Source organism: Epinephelus moara, chromosome 7 (assembly GCF_006386435.1).
Source record: "Epinephelus moara isolate mb chromosome 7, YSFRI_EMoa_1.0, whole genome shotgun sequence".
NCBI lineage: Eukaryota > Metazoa > Chordata > Actinopteri > Perciformes > Serranidae > Epinephelus > Epinephelus moara.
Genome location: NC_065512.1, coordinates 6,273,446 through 6,293,719, shown reverse-complemented (window position 1 = coordinate 6,293,719; position 20,274 = coordinate 6,273,446). Strand labels below are relative to the sequence as shown.

Below are 20,274 nucleotides of genomic sequence, written 5' to 3'. Positions count from 1 at the left end.
AAAATATTCTTTTTAGAATGTCAAAATTACATGGCTAAAATTTGGAAAACTGCTGAAATTTGGGAAGCAGTTTCCCTTCCCAAATTTTTTTTCCCAAAGTGTCAAAATTACATTGTCAATATTTGGAAAAAAAAACTGGAACATAAAAGCTTCAAAATATACAGTGGGGTGTTTACTTATGAATTTTATGTCGTAGAACAATATTGTGAAAAGTCTCTTCATCTTGTGTTAACTACAGACACATTTAAAAAAACCCACTGACTTCAAGACAAGGGAACAGGAAGTGCTAACATGCTAACTCATTTCGGGGTTTTAGGACTCATTCCTGCACCACTCTGTCGTTTAACACTCAGATTCCACCATGTTTGATCTGTTACTGTCGCTTTTATCCAGAACCTCCATCATTCGTGGTGCCGCCACAGCCGGTGGAAGCCAAGCCCGGCTCTAATGTGACATTCTCAGCCATGGTGAAAGGCAGCGTGCCGCTTAAACTGAAGTGGTTCAGAGGAACGAAGGAGATCATGCCTGGACAGGGCTGTGATTTCTCCCTGAAGGATAACCAAGTGATTCTGGAGCTCTTCAAAGTGGACAGATCTCACGCTGGAGAGTACACCTGTCAGATCATTAATGATGCAGGAAAGGAGAGCTGTCCAGTTAATCTCACCATCAAAGGTCAGTCTGACACTGACGTCATATTTCTCCTCTATAATCCCAAAATCTGTAAGTGAAGTGTGACTGTTTTTGCACCATTACGTGGATCCAGACTTTTGGTAGCTCAGTCAAGGGAGCATGTAGTGATACTGAACAACATACCAGTCACTTCACACAGCACTTGATTCCTGCTACAGGTGTAAAAGTTCAGTATCTACAGCAGAATAAACTGCAAGTAGCAAAAAGTAGTTAGTGTGAGGCAGGATGTTTTCTGGTGTTGTTATTTTATTACATATTACATTACTGTATTAAAGTTTGTGATGCAGGGAAGCTCATTTAAAACTCTTTATATACTGCTGGGTAGTTTGAACTGTAACACTGGGCCCAACTACTACTAGGTACTAACAAGATAAGAACAAATGGATATGAAAATTTGTTGGTACATTGCTTCCTGCACGAGGCCCAGTGACTCGGCTGGTTCCACCTTTAGTTACAGTCAAAAAATGTTCCTTTCAACATTGACGTTAATCAGTATTTTTCTAACACTCTAATTCTCTCTGTTTGTTGTCTCATAACATCCTCTTTCTGAGTTAAACTCTGTGTTTGGTTGTGTCACTCAGAGCCGGCAGCCTTCTCTAAGAAGCTGAAGGACGTGTCAGTGGAGAAAGGCAAACCGTTAACGTTGGAGTGTAAGTACACCGGAACTCCTAAAATCACAGTGAACTGGTACAAAGATGGCCAGCAGATCTTCGCTTCCTACAAATACAACATCACCACGACTGAGAGCTCCTGCATCCTTGAGTGTCTGTGCACTGACGACAAGGAGGCCGCCGGAAGATACTCCTGCGAAGTGTCCAATGACGCCGGGAAGGACATGTGTGACGCAGCCGTGTCCATCCTCGGTCAGTTTAACTTGTAATAATCTGTCTGCTGTTGTTGTTTCACAGATTTTACTGTTTCTGTGTGTCTCTGTGGAAACTTTAAGCACTGATTCTGTGATGATCCACCAAGACACGTCCTTTTGACAAACTAAAGACAGAACGGTCACGCCAGAATTCCACTGGGTGCGTGTCCGTTGCGGAACGGCTGCGCTGGTTATCCGCTGCGTACTTCGCCGTTCGTCAACACCCACCGGCTGCATTTGCTGTGCAGCTCCACCGGACATCGGAAGTCACGAGGACCCACGAGATCTCGTGAATTCACGCATAATCACGCGATATAACAAGATGTAGTTTCTATAAACAGAACCACAAAACCAGAGGAGTAGTGATTAATAACGGGGTGAAATGACGTCTGAAAACCTCTGAACTGTTGACTTCAGGCCTGCCTCCGCCCATTATGATGTTTTCAAGGTGTAGTGCAGGGAAATATGATCCGCCGTGAACACTTTGTATTTTATTTTGAAAATTAACCGGATGTTTTATTTTGTTTCTGTGCACGACTTCCTGCCCCGCATGATCTGCTCCTAGCTGAATTGCTGCGTTGTGCTTCGGCGTCCAGCAAACATAGAAGTCCTGTGTATCTGTTGCGGAGGGCTCCGGAGCGCCGCAGCTGTGACGGAGCCTGAACGCAGCACAGCCGCAGCCGGTGGAAACACACATTGACTAGAATTGAAACGTATCGGCTCTGCTGCCGTTCAGGAGCGCAGACGCAACCAGCACGCATCTGGTGGAATTTGGGGGTCACAGATTGTCCTCAGTTAGTCTCTGCAATACCTGTAAAGTCCAGCAGGTGTCAGCTTTCACTCACATGTTCTCTGCCGTTTGTTCCCGCAGAGCCGCCGTACTTCGTGGAGTCCCTGGAGCCCATGGAGGTGACCTCAGGTGACAGTGTGTGTCTGAAGTGTCAAGTGGCCGGCACACCTGAGATCAAGGTGTCATGGTTCAAGGCCGATGGAAAGGTGCGGTCCAGCCCCACCTGCAAGCTAGAGTACTCCAAGGGCGTGGCCTGTCTGAAGCTCAGCAAAGCCACCAAGGCTGACATCGGAGAGTATACCTGCAAGGCAGAGAGCAAGATAGGCTCCGCCTCCTCCACCTGCAAACTCAATGTGCTCGGTAAACACCTGATTCTAATGTCCACTCTAAAGTTGTGTCATTTAACAGGTTTGACTTAAAAATAAACACGACTAAAGTGAGAATCATATTTCTGAAAATAACATGAAATAACACAAACTGTTTCTAAAGCAGGTTTTTTTTATTCTTTCGTGAATATATTAATTTATAATATAAAATCACAAAGTGATAAAAAGACGAAAACGGATATGATTTAGTAAAAATGGAGGTAAAAAAATAATTAAAACAAAGCAGGTGTATCACCAGGTGAGTCTGGAGCTTCTTTTTAAAGATCTCCGACCGTACAAAATCTGATTATTCAAAAAAAAAAAAAGGGCCACAAAAAGTTTGAATAAAATTTGGTTAAATTATGTCAATGTACTTTCCTGTAAATAACCTTTCCTCCATCTTTTTCGTCTCCAGAGGCAAAAACGCCACCATCCTTCCCGAAGAAGATCACCAGCCTGCAGCAGACAAAGGGTCAGCCAGTCCGCTTCGAGTGCCGCGTCGCTGGCTCGTCACCCATCGAGGTGTCTTGGCTGAAAGACGGCGAGCCTCTGAGACACGGAGGCGAGTTCTCCATGCTGTACGATGACAACACGGCTGTGTTGGAGATCAGCCACGGCGAGATGAGGCACTCCGGAGAGTACACCTGTGTGGCCACCAACAGCGTGGGCACCGCCTCCTGCAGAGCCAAGCTCACGCTGCAAGGTCTGTGCTGCATCTACGTACTGCACGGGGTTAATGGAGGTTAACACATCAGTCTGATGTTTCACCTATGACCTCGTTTTTAAATCCTCAAATCAACTTCAGCTCACTTTCTGACTGGAGTTGGTTTCCTGTACAGCATGAAAACCAGGCAAAGTGTCGTACTCGTCACATAGACGACATGTTTGTTTAAGAAAATATTTTCAGCTTAAAGGAATCACACGTGTCTCTGTTTCTCTCTGTCTGTCTGATATTAATATTTCCGCTCTTCCACCGTCTCTCCAGAACCCAGATACCCGCCAGTCTTTGACAGGAAGTTGGCACCACAGGAGGTGACAGTTGGCGACAGCATTGAGCTTGAGTGCCACATGACTGGCTCCACCCCCATTAAGGTCACATGGTCCAAAGACCATAAAGATATCCGCTCCGGGGGGAACTATAAGATCAGCTGTGTGGAGAACACGCCCCACCTGACCATCCTGAAGGCAGATAAAGGTGACACAGGGAGGTACTTCTGTCACGCCTCCAACGACATGGGCAAGGACTCCTGCTCCTCTGACATCACTGTCAAAGGTATTTATCAACCACCACCTCCACCCTCTCTTCATTTACACAGAACACACTTCCTGTCCTCACCATCACTTCCACCTTCCTCCTCTCTCAGAGCGTAAAAACCCTCCGGTGTTCACCAAGAAGCCGTCAGAGAACATCGAGGACATGGAGGGCAAACTGGTGAAGATCGAGGGCCGAGTATCCGGCTCGCAGCCCATGTCCGTCAGCTGGTTCAAAGACAACACGGAGATCTACAGCTCCGACAAATATGACATTAGCTTCAAGAGCAACGTGGCCGTGCTGTGCATCAAGAGCAGCCAGGTGACGGACAGCGGCAGGTACTCCTGTCAGGCCTCCAACGAGGCTGGAAGAATTTCCTGTGACGTTGTCGTGGGAATCTCAGGTGGGTTCACACTCAGTGCAGCTGGAACCTGATATACAGCTGTTACCTCTCTCCTCACTCCAAACCATAGTTGGGAACACGCTGGCTTATTAACCTTTAATTTTAGCTTGGGTTGTTATTAGGTGGGAACTAGCTTCTAGTGGTCCAGACCACTCTGCAGAAGGAAGGATGGCGAGGTGTTCATGTGCCGTTCACCAACATGGCTTTAATGCAGTCTTAAACACAAAACAATAAACCCTAACCCCTAACCCTTCTCAGACACTTAATTCTGCTGACTATCATCACTCTATGCTGCCCGCCGTCTTCACCATGACACACCCAAAGAGCTTCCTTCCACATATACTATAAAGCACAAGTCACACCCTCACAGGTTGCCCACAAGGCCCTTGCCCTTAAAGAGGAAAAAGGGTGATCTGGTAACACAGTGAATATATACTGTAGTGCTGAAACAGTGACTTGATTTGAGTTAATTATCTCCAGTCTCTTTGAGTGTCTGTGTTTTCGTATCTCAGTGAACTGAATATCTTTAGATCAGTGGTTCCCAGCCTGCAGGTCCCGACACCCAGTAGGGGTCACCAAATCTCCACAGGGGGTCACGTGGCCTTCTTGATTTTAAGGGGTGTATGTAAACTCTTTAAATATATACAGTAGGGTTAAATCTCAGGATTTCATTCATTAAACTAAAGCTAAACAGCTTCACCCTAAAGTTTGAATGTCTCAGGAGCAGGGAGAAAAAAAAACACTCAATTTGACAAAATCAGAAGTGTATTAGGTATGTATTGTTGTGAAAAATATAAATGAATAAATAAGTAAATACATAATAAAGACAGGGAATTGTATAAAAAGCTCCAAAAGATGTCAGGAAAACTTAAGATTACCATGACTTGGACGACTGAGAATCTCCACCGAAATTGTTGAAAAAGTTTTAAATATTAAATCCCAGAAATGAAATAGTTTTAGACACAGCAGAACAACTGTAAGCTAACTTCGTTCATCAAACGGATCGCAGTTGTTCCAACATAAGCAACTTTTTCTCATCTTCATGCACCGTGTTGTTAGGTATGTTTGTTTGCCTCACCTCGCTGGCAACAAAATCAAAGTGTCCCCCAGCTGTTCAGTGTGTTTTTCACTCTGGGACGGAGCACAATATGTGCTTTTGGTTTAGAAGTTCATGCCTGGGGGCTCAGTGACAGTCACCGTGTAATATGACATATTCTGGTTTCAATATTTGGAGTACAAAAACGAAAGCTCAGAAGAGTATACAACTGAAAATATGTTTCAGGGTGAAATGACGGAGCAAGTCACAAAAGTTGCAAATATTTGTAGTTTTTAAAGACATAAATACAAGATATGGACTCCATAATAATGAGATAGTGTTCTAATATCTTCATCTCTATAAGAAAGCATAAACATGGTAGAACTGGTTTATTTTGTTGTATTTGCTGTTTCACAGTTCTGTTAGATCAGAGTGGATCAGGTGTTGTAGATGTTTAGATATTTGTTAGAGCGCTGACTCCAGATCAGCCCGCTGAAATAAAACCACCGTGTCTCTCCTGCAGAAGCCAAGAAGCCTCCGGTGTTCGACGTCCCTCTGAAGCCACTGACTGTGGACGAGGGCGAGAGGTTGAGTCTCAGGTGTCACGTCTGTGGATCTCCACCTCTGAAGATCCAGTGGATGAAGGACAGGAAGGACCTGATGTCCGCTGGCAGCACCAGGATCAGCTTCTCCGACGGCACGGCCTGTCTGGAGATCAGCCAGGCCTCCCGACACGACGCCGGAGATTATCTCTGCAAGGCCACCAACGATGCCGGCACCGAGTTCTGCAAGGCTAGAGTCACCATCAAAGGTACGAATAAAGAACATGTCATGATTGGTTGTGTCTCTGTCTGTTAAGATTAGAGCACCTGATCCCCCAACACTTCACCTGCACAATGACCATTTGTTAATCCATTACTCGTCCCGTGTTTCTTTTTTTTCTCTTATGCCTCCATGATAAACAAAGAATCCCAAACCTGAGAAAATTCTTGATGAATTGATGTGAATGGTTTCACATTTAAGTTCAGTAAAACTACATCAAACCATCTGTTAACAAACTCTCACACAGCTGCTGCAGAATAATCAGAGTCTCATTTAAGGGTTCGTTCAGATCCATCGAGGCAGCGACAGTTGTAACGTTCCATCTTGTTGCTGTTGTTGTTTACAGAGAAACCAGGAGCAGCTCCGCCTCCTGCTGAAGCTCCAGCAGCCGCTCCAACCAAGAAACTGGAGAACCTGTTCTTCATCCAGGAACCCAAAACTGCACACGTCACCGAGAGTGAGACACACAGCGCACAACCTATACACACAACTACACACACCACTTGTTTCCTGTTGATGTTTTGTCTCGTTGGTGTTTTGTTTATTCTGTATTTTTGTCATTAAAATAAAATCTTTTTTTCTTGATGAAGATTTTCCACCAGTTTCAGTAAACTTGTCATAAAGACCAGGCTCTTGTAGTTCTCCTCCTAACTCTCCTCCCGTCACTCCTCAGAGGGCACCGCCACCTTCATCGCCAAAGTGGGCGGCGACCCGATCCCCAGCGTGAAGTGGATGAAGGGGAAGTGGAGGCAGATCACTCACGGCGGCCGGATCTCCATCGAGCAGAAGGGCCAGGAGTCTAAGCTGGAGATCAGAGAGGTGACCAAGTCGGACTCGGGTCAGTACAGGTGTGTCGCCTCCAACAAACATGGAGAGATCGAGTGCAGTGCTGACATGCACGTAGATGAGAAGAAGGAGGCGGTACAGCTGGAGGGAGACCTGCGAGCCAAACTGAAGAAGTGAGTTCAGCTGAGTCCATCTGGGACAGAATTTCAAAATAAATATTGTACCTTTTAATAACAGTCTTATTTTCATTTAAAAAAGCAACACAAGGTCTTACAACATGTTAAAGTTGAATGTCCAGGATCGCAAAGGGTCAGGAAATTTCTGGACATTTTCTAAGGGAAATTAAGATCAGTAATTTGGTATTTTTTAATTTTTTGCTTTCTTTCTTTCTTTTTGGCACAGAGTCAATTCAGAAATTGTACCATTTCATAGCGAACTTATATGCGAGGGAATATACACACAAAAAAGCGACACTAGGTCTTACAGCTTGTTTTGGTTCAAAGTTTAGGATTGCAAATTGTCAGGAAATTTCCAGGGAAATTTTCGTAGGTTACCCGAGGGAAATTAAGATCAGAAATTTGGGAACTTGTTTTGGAGGAAAAACACTTATAAAATCTGACACGGAGGAAGTAGGAGGCCTGTTGAGAGGATGCTTCCCATTGTTACACTGGTCAGAATAAAGTCCCTGGCTCCACAGTGTGAGAACATACAGCCTCGGGCAGAACTGGAAGTTTCAATTTGTCATTTTTAACAGATATGCATAAGACCTCATGAAAATGAATAAATAAAATACGTAAACATACAAAAATATTTTCTGCAGAGAAGTCTTTTATTTCGGAGGGGAGTCATCAGAAAAGGTTTTCTTTACTGTTGTTAAAAGAAAGTTCAGTTTTGGTTTCTGTCAGAAGAGTTCACAGTGACGTCTGCTTATGATGGCAAAAGGTTTGTTTCTATCCACAGAACATGATAAATACAACTTGAGTTATCAACCCTGTTAACATTGTTTTCCATTTAATTTTCATTTAAAGTTTCCTAATCCATCGGCGTCTTTGTATTTTGTTTGAATTTCTGGTCATTTTTAAGCTCTACACTGTCCCTGACCCTCCTGTGTCTCTGTCTTGTTCTCAGGACACCATCAAAGCAGAAGAGTCCACAGGAGGAGAAGGACATCGACATTGTCGAGCTGTTGAGGAACGTGGACCCCAAAGAGTATGAGAAATATGCCCGTATGTACGGCATCACCGACTACCGGGGCCTGCTGCAGGCCATTGAGCAGCTGAAGAAGGAGAAGGCTGAAGAAAGTGGAAGACCGGTAACCGTCTGCACGCTCAGGAGACCTGATGTGTTTGTGTCTGCAGATGTCCTGATGAGTAATCTGTTGTTGTTGTTGTTGACAGGAAGTGGAACGTGCAGACAGAGAGTCTGATGAGGACATGGCCCGACTGGTGGCCGACCTGCAGAAGAGGATGGAGCGCACAGAGGTCAGGACACGTTCACAGAGATTTAATGTTACAAACACCTTAAACCTCTAGCAGAATTCACCTTTCTATCAGACTGATGATCTTTGATGAGTTCGTAGATAACAGACACTTGATCCATGAAAGTTCTGAGTTAGACATTTTCTTATCGGACTTTATTTAGTATTTGGACGCGTGGGACAACTGTTACTTCATAAAATATGATAAAATATATGGAAAGGAAAAGGTAGTCCCGTCATGTGCCCAAACACTAGATATAGCATGAGAAGAAAAAGACACTTTTTGGCCAAACTGCTCGACCAATTATAAAAATTTCAAATAGGCGAGTTCAGAGGACACTTTCAGCAAAGTTCAAAATATAAGGTGGGTTGGAAAGGTTTCTGTTGAGTTGAGGTTTCATGTCAATATTAAGCCAAACTACCAGAGACGATCGACCTATCCTGACCTCAGAGAGTTATTGATCGTCTTGTTGCTCCTGCAGCCCGTCACCGTGCTGAGGGACATCTCCGATCAGTCCGTCTTCATTAACAAGGAGGCGGTGTTTGAGTGCGAGATCAAGATCAACTACCCAGAGATCACCCTGTCCTGGTACAAGGGCACCCAGAAACTGGACACTAGTGACAAGTATGACATCAGCATCAGCGGCGACCGCCACCTGCTCAAGATCAAGAGGTGCCAGTCGACCGACCAAGGCAACTACCGGGTGGTCTGTGGGCCTCACATCTCTAGCGCCAAGCTCACCGTCAAGGGTCAGTACTTATACTGTGATATGATATTCATATATATATTATTCATATAAAGCTGGATTACATCGGACGTCTCCGATGAGACTTAAGCAGGATTTATACTTGTGCGTCAGCTCTATAGAGCCTACGCCGTAGCCTACGCCATTGTGAGCATTTATACTTGTGTGGTGGTGTCACTCTGCAGTTACACCTCCAAAACAGTTGACAGCGGTGTTTCTGTGAAGTGCTGTAAAGCTGAGTTGATTCAAAACACACATTAAACACACACATTAAACATGGCTTAATAGAGACAGTTTCAAACACAAGTACACAAATCAGCTTCACTATAACTCGCAGCATTCACAGACAAACAGTTGTCTTTATCTAGAAACATTTTCCCCACAAGTACAACATGCTAACGTTATTAGCACAAGCCTATGGCATTTTACATTGTATGAATTAGCCTAGCGACCAGCAAACTTTTCCTCTACTTATATGAAGCCAGGGGCAACAGCAACATTTAACAAAGGTAACATTATAAGACTCTGCTCCATTACTCACAAGGTTCACTGACAAAACAACTGTCTTATACTAAACATGTTCTCCAAACAAATACAACATGCTAACGTTATTAGCACAAGCCTATGGCATTTTACATTGTATAAATTAGCCTAGCAATGAGCGGAGATTTCCTCTGCTCATATGAAGCCAGGATAAATCACACACAAGACTTTAAATGTTATTTTTGTGGAGGCTTTATTCTCTTCACAGTTTATTGTCTCTTATCTGTGAAATTAAAGTAAATAAAAGCTTTGTTTCCACTGAGGGAAATGGTTTCAGCTTACAGAAACAGACAGGTCTGCGTCGCCACAACATGTAGTTACATTTCTGGGGAGGTGCACATCAAGGCACAGCGTTGATTGGATGCAGAAGTATAAATCCCACATTAGTCCACTTCTTGAAACCAGGCAGTCGTTTTTTCTTTTGTGATGCTCAGTGATCTCTAAACCCTCTTAACAGATTCTGCATGTTCCCCTTTGTGTCTTTCAGAGGTGGAGGTTGAGAAGCACCTGCAGGACACATCGGGTAAGGAAGGCCAGTCATGCACTCTGTCTTGTCAGTTATCCATCCCTAACGTAGAGGCTCAGTGGTATAAAAATGGAAAGCAGTTAGAGATGAAGGGCAGGTACACGTCGGAGGTGAAACACAAGATTCAGAAGCTTCTGATCAGAGACCTGAAAACTGAAGACCAGGGCAGATACACCTGCAAGTACCAGCACCTGGAGTCATCCGCCGACCTCTGGGTGGAAGGTTTGTACCTGGAAACCATTCTGCAACCTTCTAGACGTGGTGGATGTTCTGCCCGTTTACTAACCTCTTTCGACTCATCAAAGTCTGAGACTAATGTTAGGCGTTTTGGATTTTACCCTCTTTTTTTCCTCTCTTTCTTCTGGGATCTGTGTTAACACTCTTCACGCCTCTCCTCTCCTGGATTATCTTGCCAAAACATTCCGTCATCATCTCATTAGTTGTCTTCTTACATCCATCTTGACTCAAATCCATCTCTCACCCCCAACAACCAGCCATCATAACTGTCCCATAAACACTGATCATCATTTCTAACCGTGTGGATGTTGTGTCGATGAAAAACTACCATTCAAATATTGTCATACATTCCCAGTTGTGATGCCAAGCACGCTTACCCATTCACGTCTTTATCTGTTTTAGCTGAACAAATTCATTTCACCAAACGCATCCACAACATCGAAGTCAACGAGCGCCAGTCGGCCACCTTTGAGTGCGAGGTGTCCTTCGACAATGCTATCGTTTCGTGGTACAAAGACACCTGGGAACTGAGAGAGAGCCCTAAGTACAACTTCACAAGCGAGGGCCGAAGACATTTCATGGTCATCCGAAACGTGACCATCGAAGACGAAGGTGTGTAGAGCACCATCGAGCCCCAGAGGCCCGTCACAAAGCCCTACAGATGTTTTTTTTTCCTCATTGTTTTGATGACTTGAGTGCTAAACGTCTTCATTAATAATCCCGTGTAGGCGTGTACTCAGTGATTGTGAGGTTGGAGCCCAGAGGAGAGGCTAAGAGCACGGCTGAGCTTTATTTGTCTGGCAAAGGTACAGTTCCTAGTCAGACGCCACCTTTTGTTTCTGTTCAGCTTCTGTCTGTTTCAGTGTTTAACACGTTCTTCACTCTTCCTCCTTTTCCACAGAAATTGAATTAGCAATGGTTCCCTTAGGTAAGTATTTTATTTTCTAGACAATTTGAATCTATCTGGAACATTTTAGGAAAATCCTCTTGTTCAGTCTTTACCAGAGTCTTAACTTTTATCTCAGTAGACACCTTTAGCCTAGTTTTGCACAAAGACTGGGAGCAGAGGGAAACTGCTAGCCAGTGCTCTTACAAACAGCTAGCATAAACGATGTTATTTGTACTTGAATGTTATAGAGACAGTGTTGCGTCATCTGGTTGAGTGTTTTTGTTTTGTTATGAACATGAAACTGTTTGCTTTGTGATACAAGACAAATTTCAGATAAATAAGTGAATTGAGCATCAAAATTTAAATATCAATCATTGTGCTAACTGTTAGCTACGGACACTACAAACAATGCAATTTGTAATTGGCTGAAGTTATAGAGGGTATAACGTGTTAACAACTATTCCATGTTTTGGAAGATACAAACAGTTAACATACCCACATTATGCTAGCAGTGTGTAGCTGACTTATTGACTAAACAGTTAGCCACATAGCATAGTCTTGAACTGCGTCCAAGGCACTCTGGTTGTCCTTTTTTTTTGGTTAGCATTATTGTTTTTTGTGAGTACATGAAGATATGTTGTCTCCTTGTATGTTAAACTATTTGCCTCATGATACAAGACAAAGTCCAGATAAATAAGTGAATGTACATCTAAGAATATATAAATACCCAACATTGTGCACAGATGGTACAAACAAATAGCTTAGTCCAGGGTTCCCATTCATGAAATTCCTGGAAAAGTTCTTAATTCAGTAAAACTGTTTTCCAGGCCTGGAATTGGTTTGGAATTAACATAATGTTTTGGTTAAGTTTCGAGTCTACATTGTTTTGGCAGCTGCTTAATGTTGCATGAAATATGTTTGTAGTTTCAATAGTTTAGAATCCAGTGCTAACCGTTGAAATGTCACTAGTATCACGCGATACACAGAGACCAGTTTGTTTGGTGGCTAATCCACTTGGTCCACGCTCAGTTTCAGGCAACATTACAAAACAATTATTAGACATGTGTATAAGACAAATGTTTGTTTAACACAGGTCAAATTGCATTGATATCTACAGGATCTTCGGTTTGCTAGCCCCTGAAAAGGGGCGTGGCCTTGATATTTTGTGCAGCTAGTTGGCAGTGGTAATGTCTAATAAGTGAGTAACGTTGGCAGCAGCAGTGTGCTTATCTGAAAATGTTGTCTCCTAAAATATAATATTTATTGTGTGGTTAAATGGTTTTCTTTTGGTACGTGAAACTGTTCACTTTGTGATACAAGACAAAGTTCAGATAAATACGTGAGTCATACATCCCAAAATATTAATATCCAGCGTTATGCTAGCTATAGACGGTTCAAAGAGTAACATATCCAACATTATGCTTTATAATTAGCTTGTTTTTTGTAGATGGCTGACATAGCTGCAAACTGTTGACGTATACAAAACTTTGCTAGCTGTTTTCAGTTGACTGATGTAAATGTAGCTACAAACTCTTATCTGATGTTAAGACAGCTGCTTGTAGCTAACCAGTTAGCTTAGCTTAGCAGATGTTTAGCATGTTTAGCTTAGCTTAGCAGAAAGACCAGAACCAGGGGAAACTACTAGCCAGTAGAGCCACATACTGCTGATACTATCTGCAATAAGTTCCAACAACTCTGGTAAACACTGGGGAGCAAGAGGATTTTCCAAAATGTCAGACTGTTCATTTAGTTACAGAACAGTTAACATCAATGTTAATATTGTACATGCAGTCATTTTTTCCCTAAAGATTCTTTAAATAAAGTTTTGGTATGAATCATATTCCATATTCTGTAGATGTCCCAGACTCCTCAGTTCAGAGGCCTGAAGTGCCTTCATCAGTGGCAATTGAAGGTAAGACGATCAGGAGCAGGGTACAGTTCACTTTCAAATACATTTATCAGGAAGACGAATCAGAAACAAGTTTTGTATCAGAAGTAAATTTTTTATTTGCACCTAAAGCTTGTGTTTCCATGACGTTTCAAGGAATATGTGAATCTTTATTAACCTCTGGCTAAATTCTTGAATTTAAAGCATTTTATGGCAAATAAAATTAACATTTTGCCCCAAATTTAACATAATGAAACCATGTTTTTTGTCTTTTAAAGAATCTGCTGAATACTACCATTATGAAGAAGAGCTTGAACATAGAGGTATTTACTGTTTATATACTTCATCTGCTTACAGCCTCCATCCTGATATAGAAATAAATTAACATTAAGCTGATTATATCTGTCATAGACATGTTAATGATTAACATTATGGTGTAAAAACACAATTAACTTTTATACTGCTGCAATCCCTCACTGACAGTCGAACTAACCTCTCATCATAAATTGAAAACTCTTCAGTCTTCGTTTTAAATAATGGAAACAAAAAACCCCCGCTTTTGTTTCCTTAAGAATCAGCTGAATATTCGTATCACTATGAAGAAGAGGTGGAGATGGAGGTGGAGCAGAGAGGTATAACAAATGGTTTTTCTTCTTTTTCACCCATCATCTCCATCATCGATCAAACCATCTGAGCAGATCTGGGAAAAACACAATAAAATAATTTAATCAAGGACAGACCGATCAATACTGAACATTCAAAACATTTAATCAAAATTAAGTATACACCAAAAATATATGTTTAAACAGGAATTATTCGAATTTTTTTTTTAGAAATCTTTTTCAGGTTAATTTCAGCTCATTTGAAAGTGTCTCAGAATGTGAATTTACCCAAATCTGCCTCTTATCTTCATCATAACATCATCATCATTGTGTCATGTGACTGATCTCTGCAGATATAATATGAAAGTCTTTGTGTGTCCTTGTTTGTTTTGTTTGTTTGTGTCCAACCTTTGAGGATGCATTCTTCTTTGTTCACTCTTTTAACTTTCATCCTATCTTCCATCTCCATCAAACACACTAACTTTCAGTGGAGTTACCATTTCACAGTCAAAGTCTTTTGTCTCAATGATCTGGAAAATTAAAGTCAGCTGAGCATCATCAGGAAATTTAACTCATCAAAACAGTTTAGAGCTGTCCAGGGTAAAATTTAGATCTGTGTTTGGGGTTTTGTTTGCTTCTTGATTTTGTCGAAGCTCCTAAATGTGAAATATGTTTGACTTTCGATCTAAGTGGATACGTTGCGTTGGTGCTCAAACAAAATCATGCCCCTGGGCACAGACACAAAACAACTGCAAACAGGAGAGCTTTGTAGTTGGTTTGTGTCTTACTTTAGTTCCGCCTGTTTTCGTGTTATTGTTTGTGCTCATTTGTTGTCATTTTGTCTCTGTAGCCATTTTATATCCCTTCAAAGCCAATTTGTGTCTCTTTGTTGCCTTTTTGTGTTTCTAGGTTGCCATTTTGTCTCTACGTAGCCATTTTGTGTCTCTGTGTAGCCATTTTATGTCTGTAGGTAGCCATTTTGTATCTCTGTGTAGCCATTTTGTGTCTCTGTAGCCATTCTGTGTCTCTAGGTAGCCATTTTGTCTCTTAGTAGCCATTTTGTGTCTCTGTAGCCATTCTGTGTCTCTAGGTAGCCATTTTGTGTCTCCTTGTAGCAATTTTATGGCTCATTTAAGCTATTTTGTGTCTTTTTATAGCCATTTTGGTTATTTGTAACCATTTTGTGTCCCTGCGTAGCCATTTTGTCTCTTTGCAGCCATTTTGTTTCTCTAGGTAGCCATTTTGTATCTCTGTGTGGCCATTTTGTGTCTCTTTCTAGCCATTCTGTCACTTTGTAGTCATTTTGTGTTCTCTTTCAATAGTTTTGTGTCTCTAGGTAGCCATTTTGTATCTCCTTGTTGTTGTTTTGTGTCTGTTTAGCATTTTGCATCTTTGTGGTTGTTTTGCATCTCTTTGTTACCACCTCGTGTGTCTTTGTTGTTGTTGGATTTTCCAATAAGAAAAGCTAACTGTCACCTCAAGCAGAGTCTCTGACTCAGGGTCCCCTTGACCCTTTGGCCCCCAGACCTTTGCCCGTTGGGCCAGTTCTGAAACCATCCATGAAATCAGGAAGTCTGTTTTTAAAATTTAAATTTTAGAATTTATCCAGTTGTTTCAGCCTCATCTCATTAATGAGAGAACTTAACAACAAGATGGAGACTTTGTTAAACTGTGAAATGACTACCTGAGTTTTCAAGCACAACCTGCCTCACGTTTGTTGTCTTCTATCACTTTTGTGGTCCTCACACCTTCAGTGGAGTTTGAGAGCTGGACAGAAGAGACAGTAAAACCACAGGTGTCCGAAACCAAAGCCAAAGGTATCTCATCACAGTTACACACAGGACGGACGTCATCTGTCTCTTAATACCTGTGTGTTTTTGAGCCGATGTTAACCATGGCTCGCTCTTAGCGTTTGTCTTTATGTCTCATACTAACCTCTTTTACTTCCTTTGTCTCATAATCATTCTTCTGTTTTTACTTTATTCAAAATAACCTCTCTTCATTAACTGCAGTCTGAGGTCATTTTTTGGCTTCTGCTTACCTCCTAAAACTTAATTTCTTACTCCAAATGCATGGGCGTATCAGTAATCAATAATTATTTTGCTTTGCATTTAATTTAACTTATAATCAGTCTACTGGTTACCATTTTAAGTTTGGAGACTTAAGTTTATACATGATTCTTCTTGTGTTAATCCACAACACATTTATGGTTTCTGTTCTTAACATAACACGTATAATTTTTCACCTAAATGCTGGAGATAACAACTCCTTTTCCATTGACTTCATGTCACCATTGAGTCATCTTTTAACAGTTCTGTTTTCTGACAGTGATGATGATTCTGGATGTGTTTCTGTGTTTTTAGCTGCCAGAGTTGCCATTGAGGAGACAGTGGAGACCAAGAAAGTTGAAATGCGGGAGGAACTCCCAACAAAAGGTACCACAGACCTGAACATCTTCCTGCTGCAGCTCAGCGCTGTGTCCTGCAAAACACGCAAACTTACTTGTCCATTCTCCGCTACTAAAATCTTTGACTGTCTTGTCCCGCTTTGTGTTTTTATTCCTTTCCTTTCTTGCTCAATCTTTTATTTTTGCTTCAGACAGAGTCATTACATTTTCTACTGTAGTTGCCTTTTCTGTCTTATTATCTTCTGCTTCGCTTCTCGGCTTCACCTGCAAATCCACAGCATCTCTGTTGTGTTTCTAACACAATCGGTGTCTTTTAAGTTCCCAAAGCTGAGAAAAAGCCTGAAGAGAAGCCAAGAGCAGCCGTTAAGGAGCCTTCACCACCCAAAGGTACCAGCATACCTTCCTGATGATGAATGTATCTGTAAATGGTACATTCATCTATGGCTTTCTATGTTTTTTACACTTTAAAAATTGTTTTATGCAATTGTGTCAGTGTGATTTTTCACTCCGTTAATGTTTTTATGTTGTGAAAATTCACTTAATTTTACTGACATTTTGAAGTACCGGAGGCCAGAAAGCCAGTGGAGGAAAAGATTCCTGTAGTTTCAGTCCCAGAGAAGAAGGAACGTCCTACTCCAAAAGGTAGAGATGTCTGATTTCTACCATCTCTCTACTGAATATCTTCATCTTTGCTGATGACACTGTCCTTATGTTTGACTATTCTGTTACGATGTGGTTCAGATTCAGTGCTGTTCCTTTCGTTGTCTTCTTTTCTGGTTGATCATGTGTTTGAATGTATCTTAAAAGAACCAGAGGAGGTTAAGAAGCCTGCTGCTCCTCCCTCGCTGCCTGCCGAGAAGCCAGGAGTGCCAAAGAAAGGTACTTCACTTTGTTATTTCTATTGTTTTACATCTTATCAAGTGCCCTCAGTAGCAGCATACTTGTGCTCAGCGCTACGTAGCTTCTTACCTCTTATTGTCTGTCTTGTCTTTATTCTATTCAGCCTCAAATCTTCCTCTTTGCGCTCTGTTATTGTTTTTCACTATCAGCTGTTTCTAGTTTCACTTTTCATTGGTTTGTCTTTATGTTGAGTGCCATCGCTCTTTCAAACGCCTCTTGCTAGCTCTTAGATGCTACCATGACTTCATGCTAATATAAGATAATGTCTGTGTCACCTACTCAAAGATGAGCCCAAGCCTCAGGTACCAGCTGAGCCCAAAAAAGTGGCACCTGCAGCTAAGCCTGAGCCTGAGGCCAAGCCGAAACCGAAAGCTGAGCCTGAGCCAAAGCCTAAGCCCACACCGGCTCCCAAAGCAGAACCTGAGCCAAAGCCCAAGCCCACACTGGCTCCCAAAGCAGAACCTGAGCCAAAGCCCAAGCCCACACCGGCTCCCAAAGCAGAGCCTGAGCCAAAGCCTAAGCCTACACTGGCTCCGACAATACCTGAAGCCAAACCAGTGTTGAAGGTCGAGCCTGAAGCTGAGCCAGTGCGAGTAGAGACGCCAGTGACACTTCCATCCAAAGGTATTTCCTGCTGTGTTTGGATGTGTTGTGATTTAAAGACTTTTATGACTGTTGAGTCTAACTGTGTGTACGTTCCTCTGTGTTGAGTATTAAGATGTCTGAACTGTGTTTGTTTAGCTTCAAGTTTGGAAGCGAATCTTTAACTTTTTGTTTCTTGAATGTCTTTACTTGAATCTAAAATAAATGTTGCTTTAAGCCCCTGAAGAGGCTGCAAAACCAGAGCTGGCAAAGATCAAGCCTGAACCAGCAGTAAAAAAGCCAGAGCCAGAGGCTCGAAAAGCGAAACCAGAACCAGAAAAACCAAAACCAGAAGTCCGTAAACCAGAGCCTGTTGTAACAAAGCCAGAACCTGCTGTTGCTAAGCCAGAACCTCCAGTTCCAAAACCAGAACCTGCAGTGGTCCCCAAACCGGAACCGGCAGAGGTTCCCAAACCAAAACCTGCAGAGGTCCCTAAACCAGAACCTGTGGAGGTCCCCAAACCCAAACTAAAACCTGTGGAGGTCTCCAAACCAGAACCAGTGGAGGTCCCCAAACCCAAATTAAAACCTGTGGAGGTCTCCAAACCAGAGCCCGTGGAGGTCCCCAGACCCAAACTAAAACCTGTGGAGGTCTCCAAACCAGAACCAGTGGAGGTCCCCAAACCCAAACTAAAACCTGTGGAGGTCTCCAAACCAGAACCTGTGGAGGTCCCCAAACCCAAATTAAAACCTGTGGAGGTCTCCAAACCAGAACCCGAGGAGGTCCCCAAACCAAAACTAAAACCTGTGGAGGTCTCCAAACCAGAACCGGTGGAGGTCCCCAAACCAAAACTAAAACCTGTGGAGGTCTCCAAACCAGAATCTGTGGAGGTCCCGAAACCAAGACCTGAGCCAGCAGTGAAAAAACCTGAACCTGAGGTGAAAGTGCCAAAACCTGAACCTCCAAAGATCAAACCAGAACCAACACCTGCACCAAAGGAACCTCTGAAGAAAGGTATACAACGGCTTTGATTGAGATGCAGCTCTGGAGTTTTTCTTAATCTTCTTAACTCCATCATCCAGCTTTAACTCATCTCGAGTGATTTTCCATGAGTGCTCACTGATCGCTTTTGTGATTAGTTTAGTTTGTGCAAGCAAACTCTTCATCATTCATCTTCATCATAACCTATCACACTAAAACCAAAACTCTTACATCCATCTTAAACTCTCTTTGGCTTCTGCGGTTTGTTTTTGTCTAACGTCTAACTCCAGTTACTGTGATGTGTCTGTGATGTTATGATGGGGCTGCACGTTGTCAGTTTTGGGTTTCCTTGTCTTGCACTCGATAGAGTGTTTGGGTTTGTCCATCTTTAACAACACTCTTCAGCTTGAATTCGTTGAAAGGCTTCTGATCTTTTTGAATGGTACTCTTTAAAGTTCCTGTGGAGGAAAAAATACCCGAGGCTCCAAAACCAGCCAAGAAACCTGAAGTTGCTGTTGTTCCTCCCAAAGAAGAGCCGACGAAGAAAGAGAAAGGTACTTCAGTGCTCTTGATCCTCAGACACAGGCCCAGGTTTTGTTTTGTATGTTGTCCTTTGAAGTCTCTTTTACATAAGTGGGATTATGTTACCCAAATTACCAAAATGTGTTTAAATGATATTATTAATATAGATAAATCAGGATTAGTACATCTGGCAACAGAGTTTTTATGGTCCCCATAAGACCATGATCTTCCTCTGGTGCTGTCCTAAGGACAAGCTTTAGGACATTCTGCTTAAAGATGGAAAATTCTAGTGAAGTGACTCCCTGCTGTGTTTATTGCATCTTTATTTGTGCGCCAGCACATTTTTGAATTCTTTATAGTCATGTCTTGTGCATGTTTTTGTGTCAAACCCTTAAAGCTTTGAAGCCCAAACCTAAACTGGTACCTGAAGAGGTGCCTGAACCTCGAAAGGTGTTTGAAGATGTAGTTGTGTCGGAGACTGAACCTGAGAAAATACCTGAGAGACAGGAAGTCCATGTGAAGGAAAAGACCCCTGAGAGGGTCCCAGAAAAGGTGCTCGCACCTGAGAGAAAAGTGGAGGAAATTCCAAAGATGGTGCCAGAAAAAGTACCTGAGAAGGTTCCTGAAAAACCACCTGAGAAAAAGATGCCGGAGAAAGCTCCTCCTGAGAGGAAGCCAGTAAAAGTTCCCCAGAAGGTGGCTGAAGAAGAGAGAATTCCTGAGAAGAAGCCACCTGAGGAAGTAAAACCTGAAAGGGTGCCTAAGAAACAAACAGAGAGGATCTCTGTAGAAAAAACACCTGAGAAGGTGCCCGAAGCTAAACCTAAACGAGAGGTGGAAGAAATTCTTCCTAAAGGTACAGCTGAGGCAGACCTCAACTCTTTATATCTTTCTTTATGTCTTCTTCAAGCATATGAACCATTGGCAACAGTCCACTTACAGCACTCCTTCATCTGCCATGTGG

The 20,274-nt window shown here is 42.4% G+C and overlaps 2 protein-coding genes across 2 annotated transcripts in view; one reads left to right on the top strand and one right to left on the bottom strand.

The window, feature by feature from the left end:
• tgfbr2l (transforming growth factor beta receptor-like) overlaps positions 1–20,274 on the bottom strand; it is a 397,772-nt gene that overhangs the window by 91,918 nt on the left and 285,580 nt on the right. The gene's annotated exons all lie outside the window — the stretch shown is intronic.
• The window catches only part of LOC126393462 (titin-like), a gene marked incomplete at its 3' end in the record, with an annotated part of 160,915 nt that overhangs the window by 83,553 nt on the left and 57,088 nt on the right, over positions 1–20,274 (top strand). Inside the window, exons 68-94 of the mRNA XM_050049647.1 lie at positions 394–672; positions 1,272–1,553; positions 2,427–2,705; positions 3,126–3,413; positions 3,696–3,983; positions 4,075–4,365; positions 5,925–6,212; positions 6,570–6,680; positions 6,897–7,182; positions 8,138–8,321; positions 8,407–8,490; positions 8,969–9,236; positions 10,263–10,523; positions 10,941–11,150; positions 11,267–11,344; positions 11,440–11,466; positions 13,283–13,339; positions 13,594–13,638; positions 13,888–13,947; positions 16,281–16,352; positions 16,643–16,711; positions 16,886–16,966; positions 17,132–17,203; positions 17,510–17,848; positions 18,045–18,821; positions 19,244–19,342; positions 19,708–20,166. Of these exons, the coding sequence (XP_049905604.1) occupies positions 394–672; positions 1,272–1,553; positions 2,427–2,705; positions 3,126–3,413; positions 3,696–3,983; positions 4,075–4,365; positions 5,925–6,212; positions 6,570–6,680; positions 6,897–7,182; positions 8,138–8,321; positions 8,407–8,490; positions 8,969–9,236; positions 10,263–10,523; positions 10,941–11,150; positions 11,267–11,344; positions 11,440–11,466; positions 13,283–13,339; positions 13,594–13,638; positions 13,888–13,947; positions 16,281–16,352; positions 16,643–16,711; positions 16,886–16,966; positions 17,132–17,203; positions 17,510–17,848; positions 18,045–18,821; positions 19,244–19,342; positions 19,708–20,166 (5,634 nt within the window). The remainder of the gene's footprint in view (positions 1–393; positions 673–1,271; positions 1,554–2,426; positions 2,706–3,125; positions 3,414–3,695; positions 3,984–4,074; positions 4,366–5,924; positions 6,213–6,569; positions 6,681–6,896; positions 7,183–8,137; positions 8,322–8,406; positions 8,491–8,968; positions 9,237–10,262; positions 10,524–10,940; positions 11,151–11,266; positions 11,345–11,439; positions 11,467–13,282; positions 13,340–13,593; positions 13,639–13,887; positions 13,948–16,280; positions 16,353–16,642; positions 16,712–16,885; positions 16,967–17,131; positions 17,204–17,509; positions 17,849–18,044; positions 18,822–19,243; positions 19,343–19,707; positions 20,167–20,274) is intronic.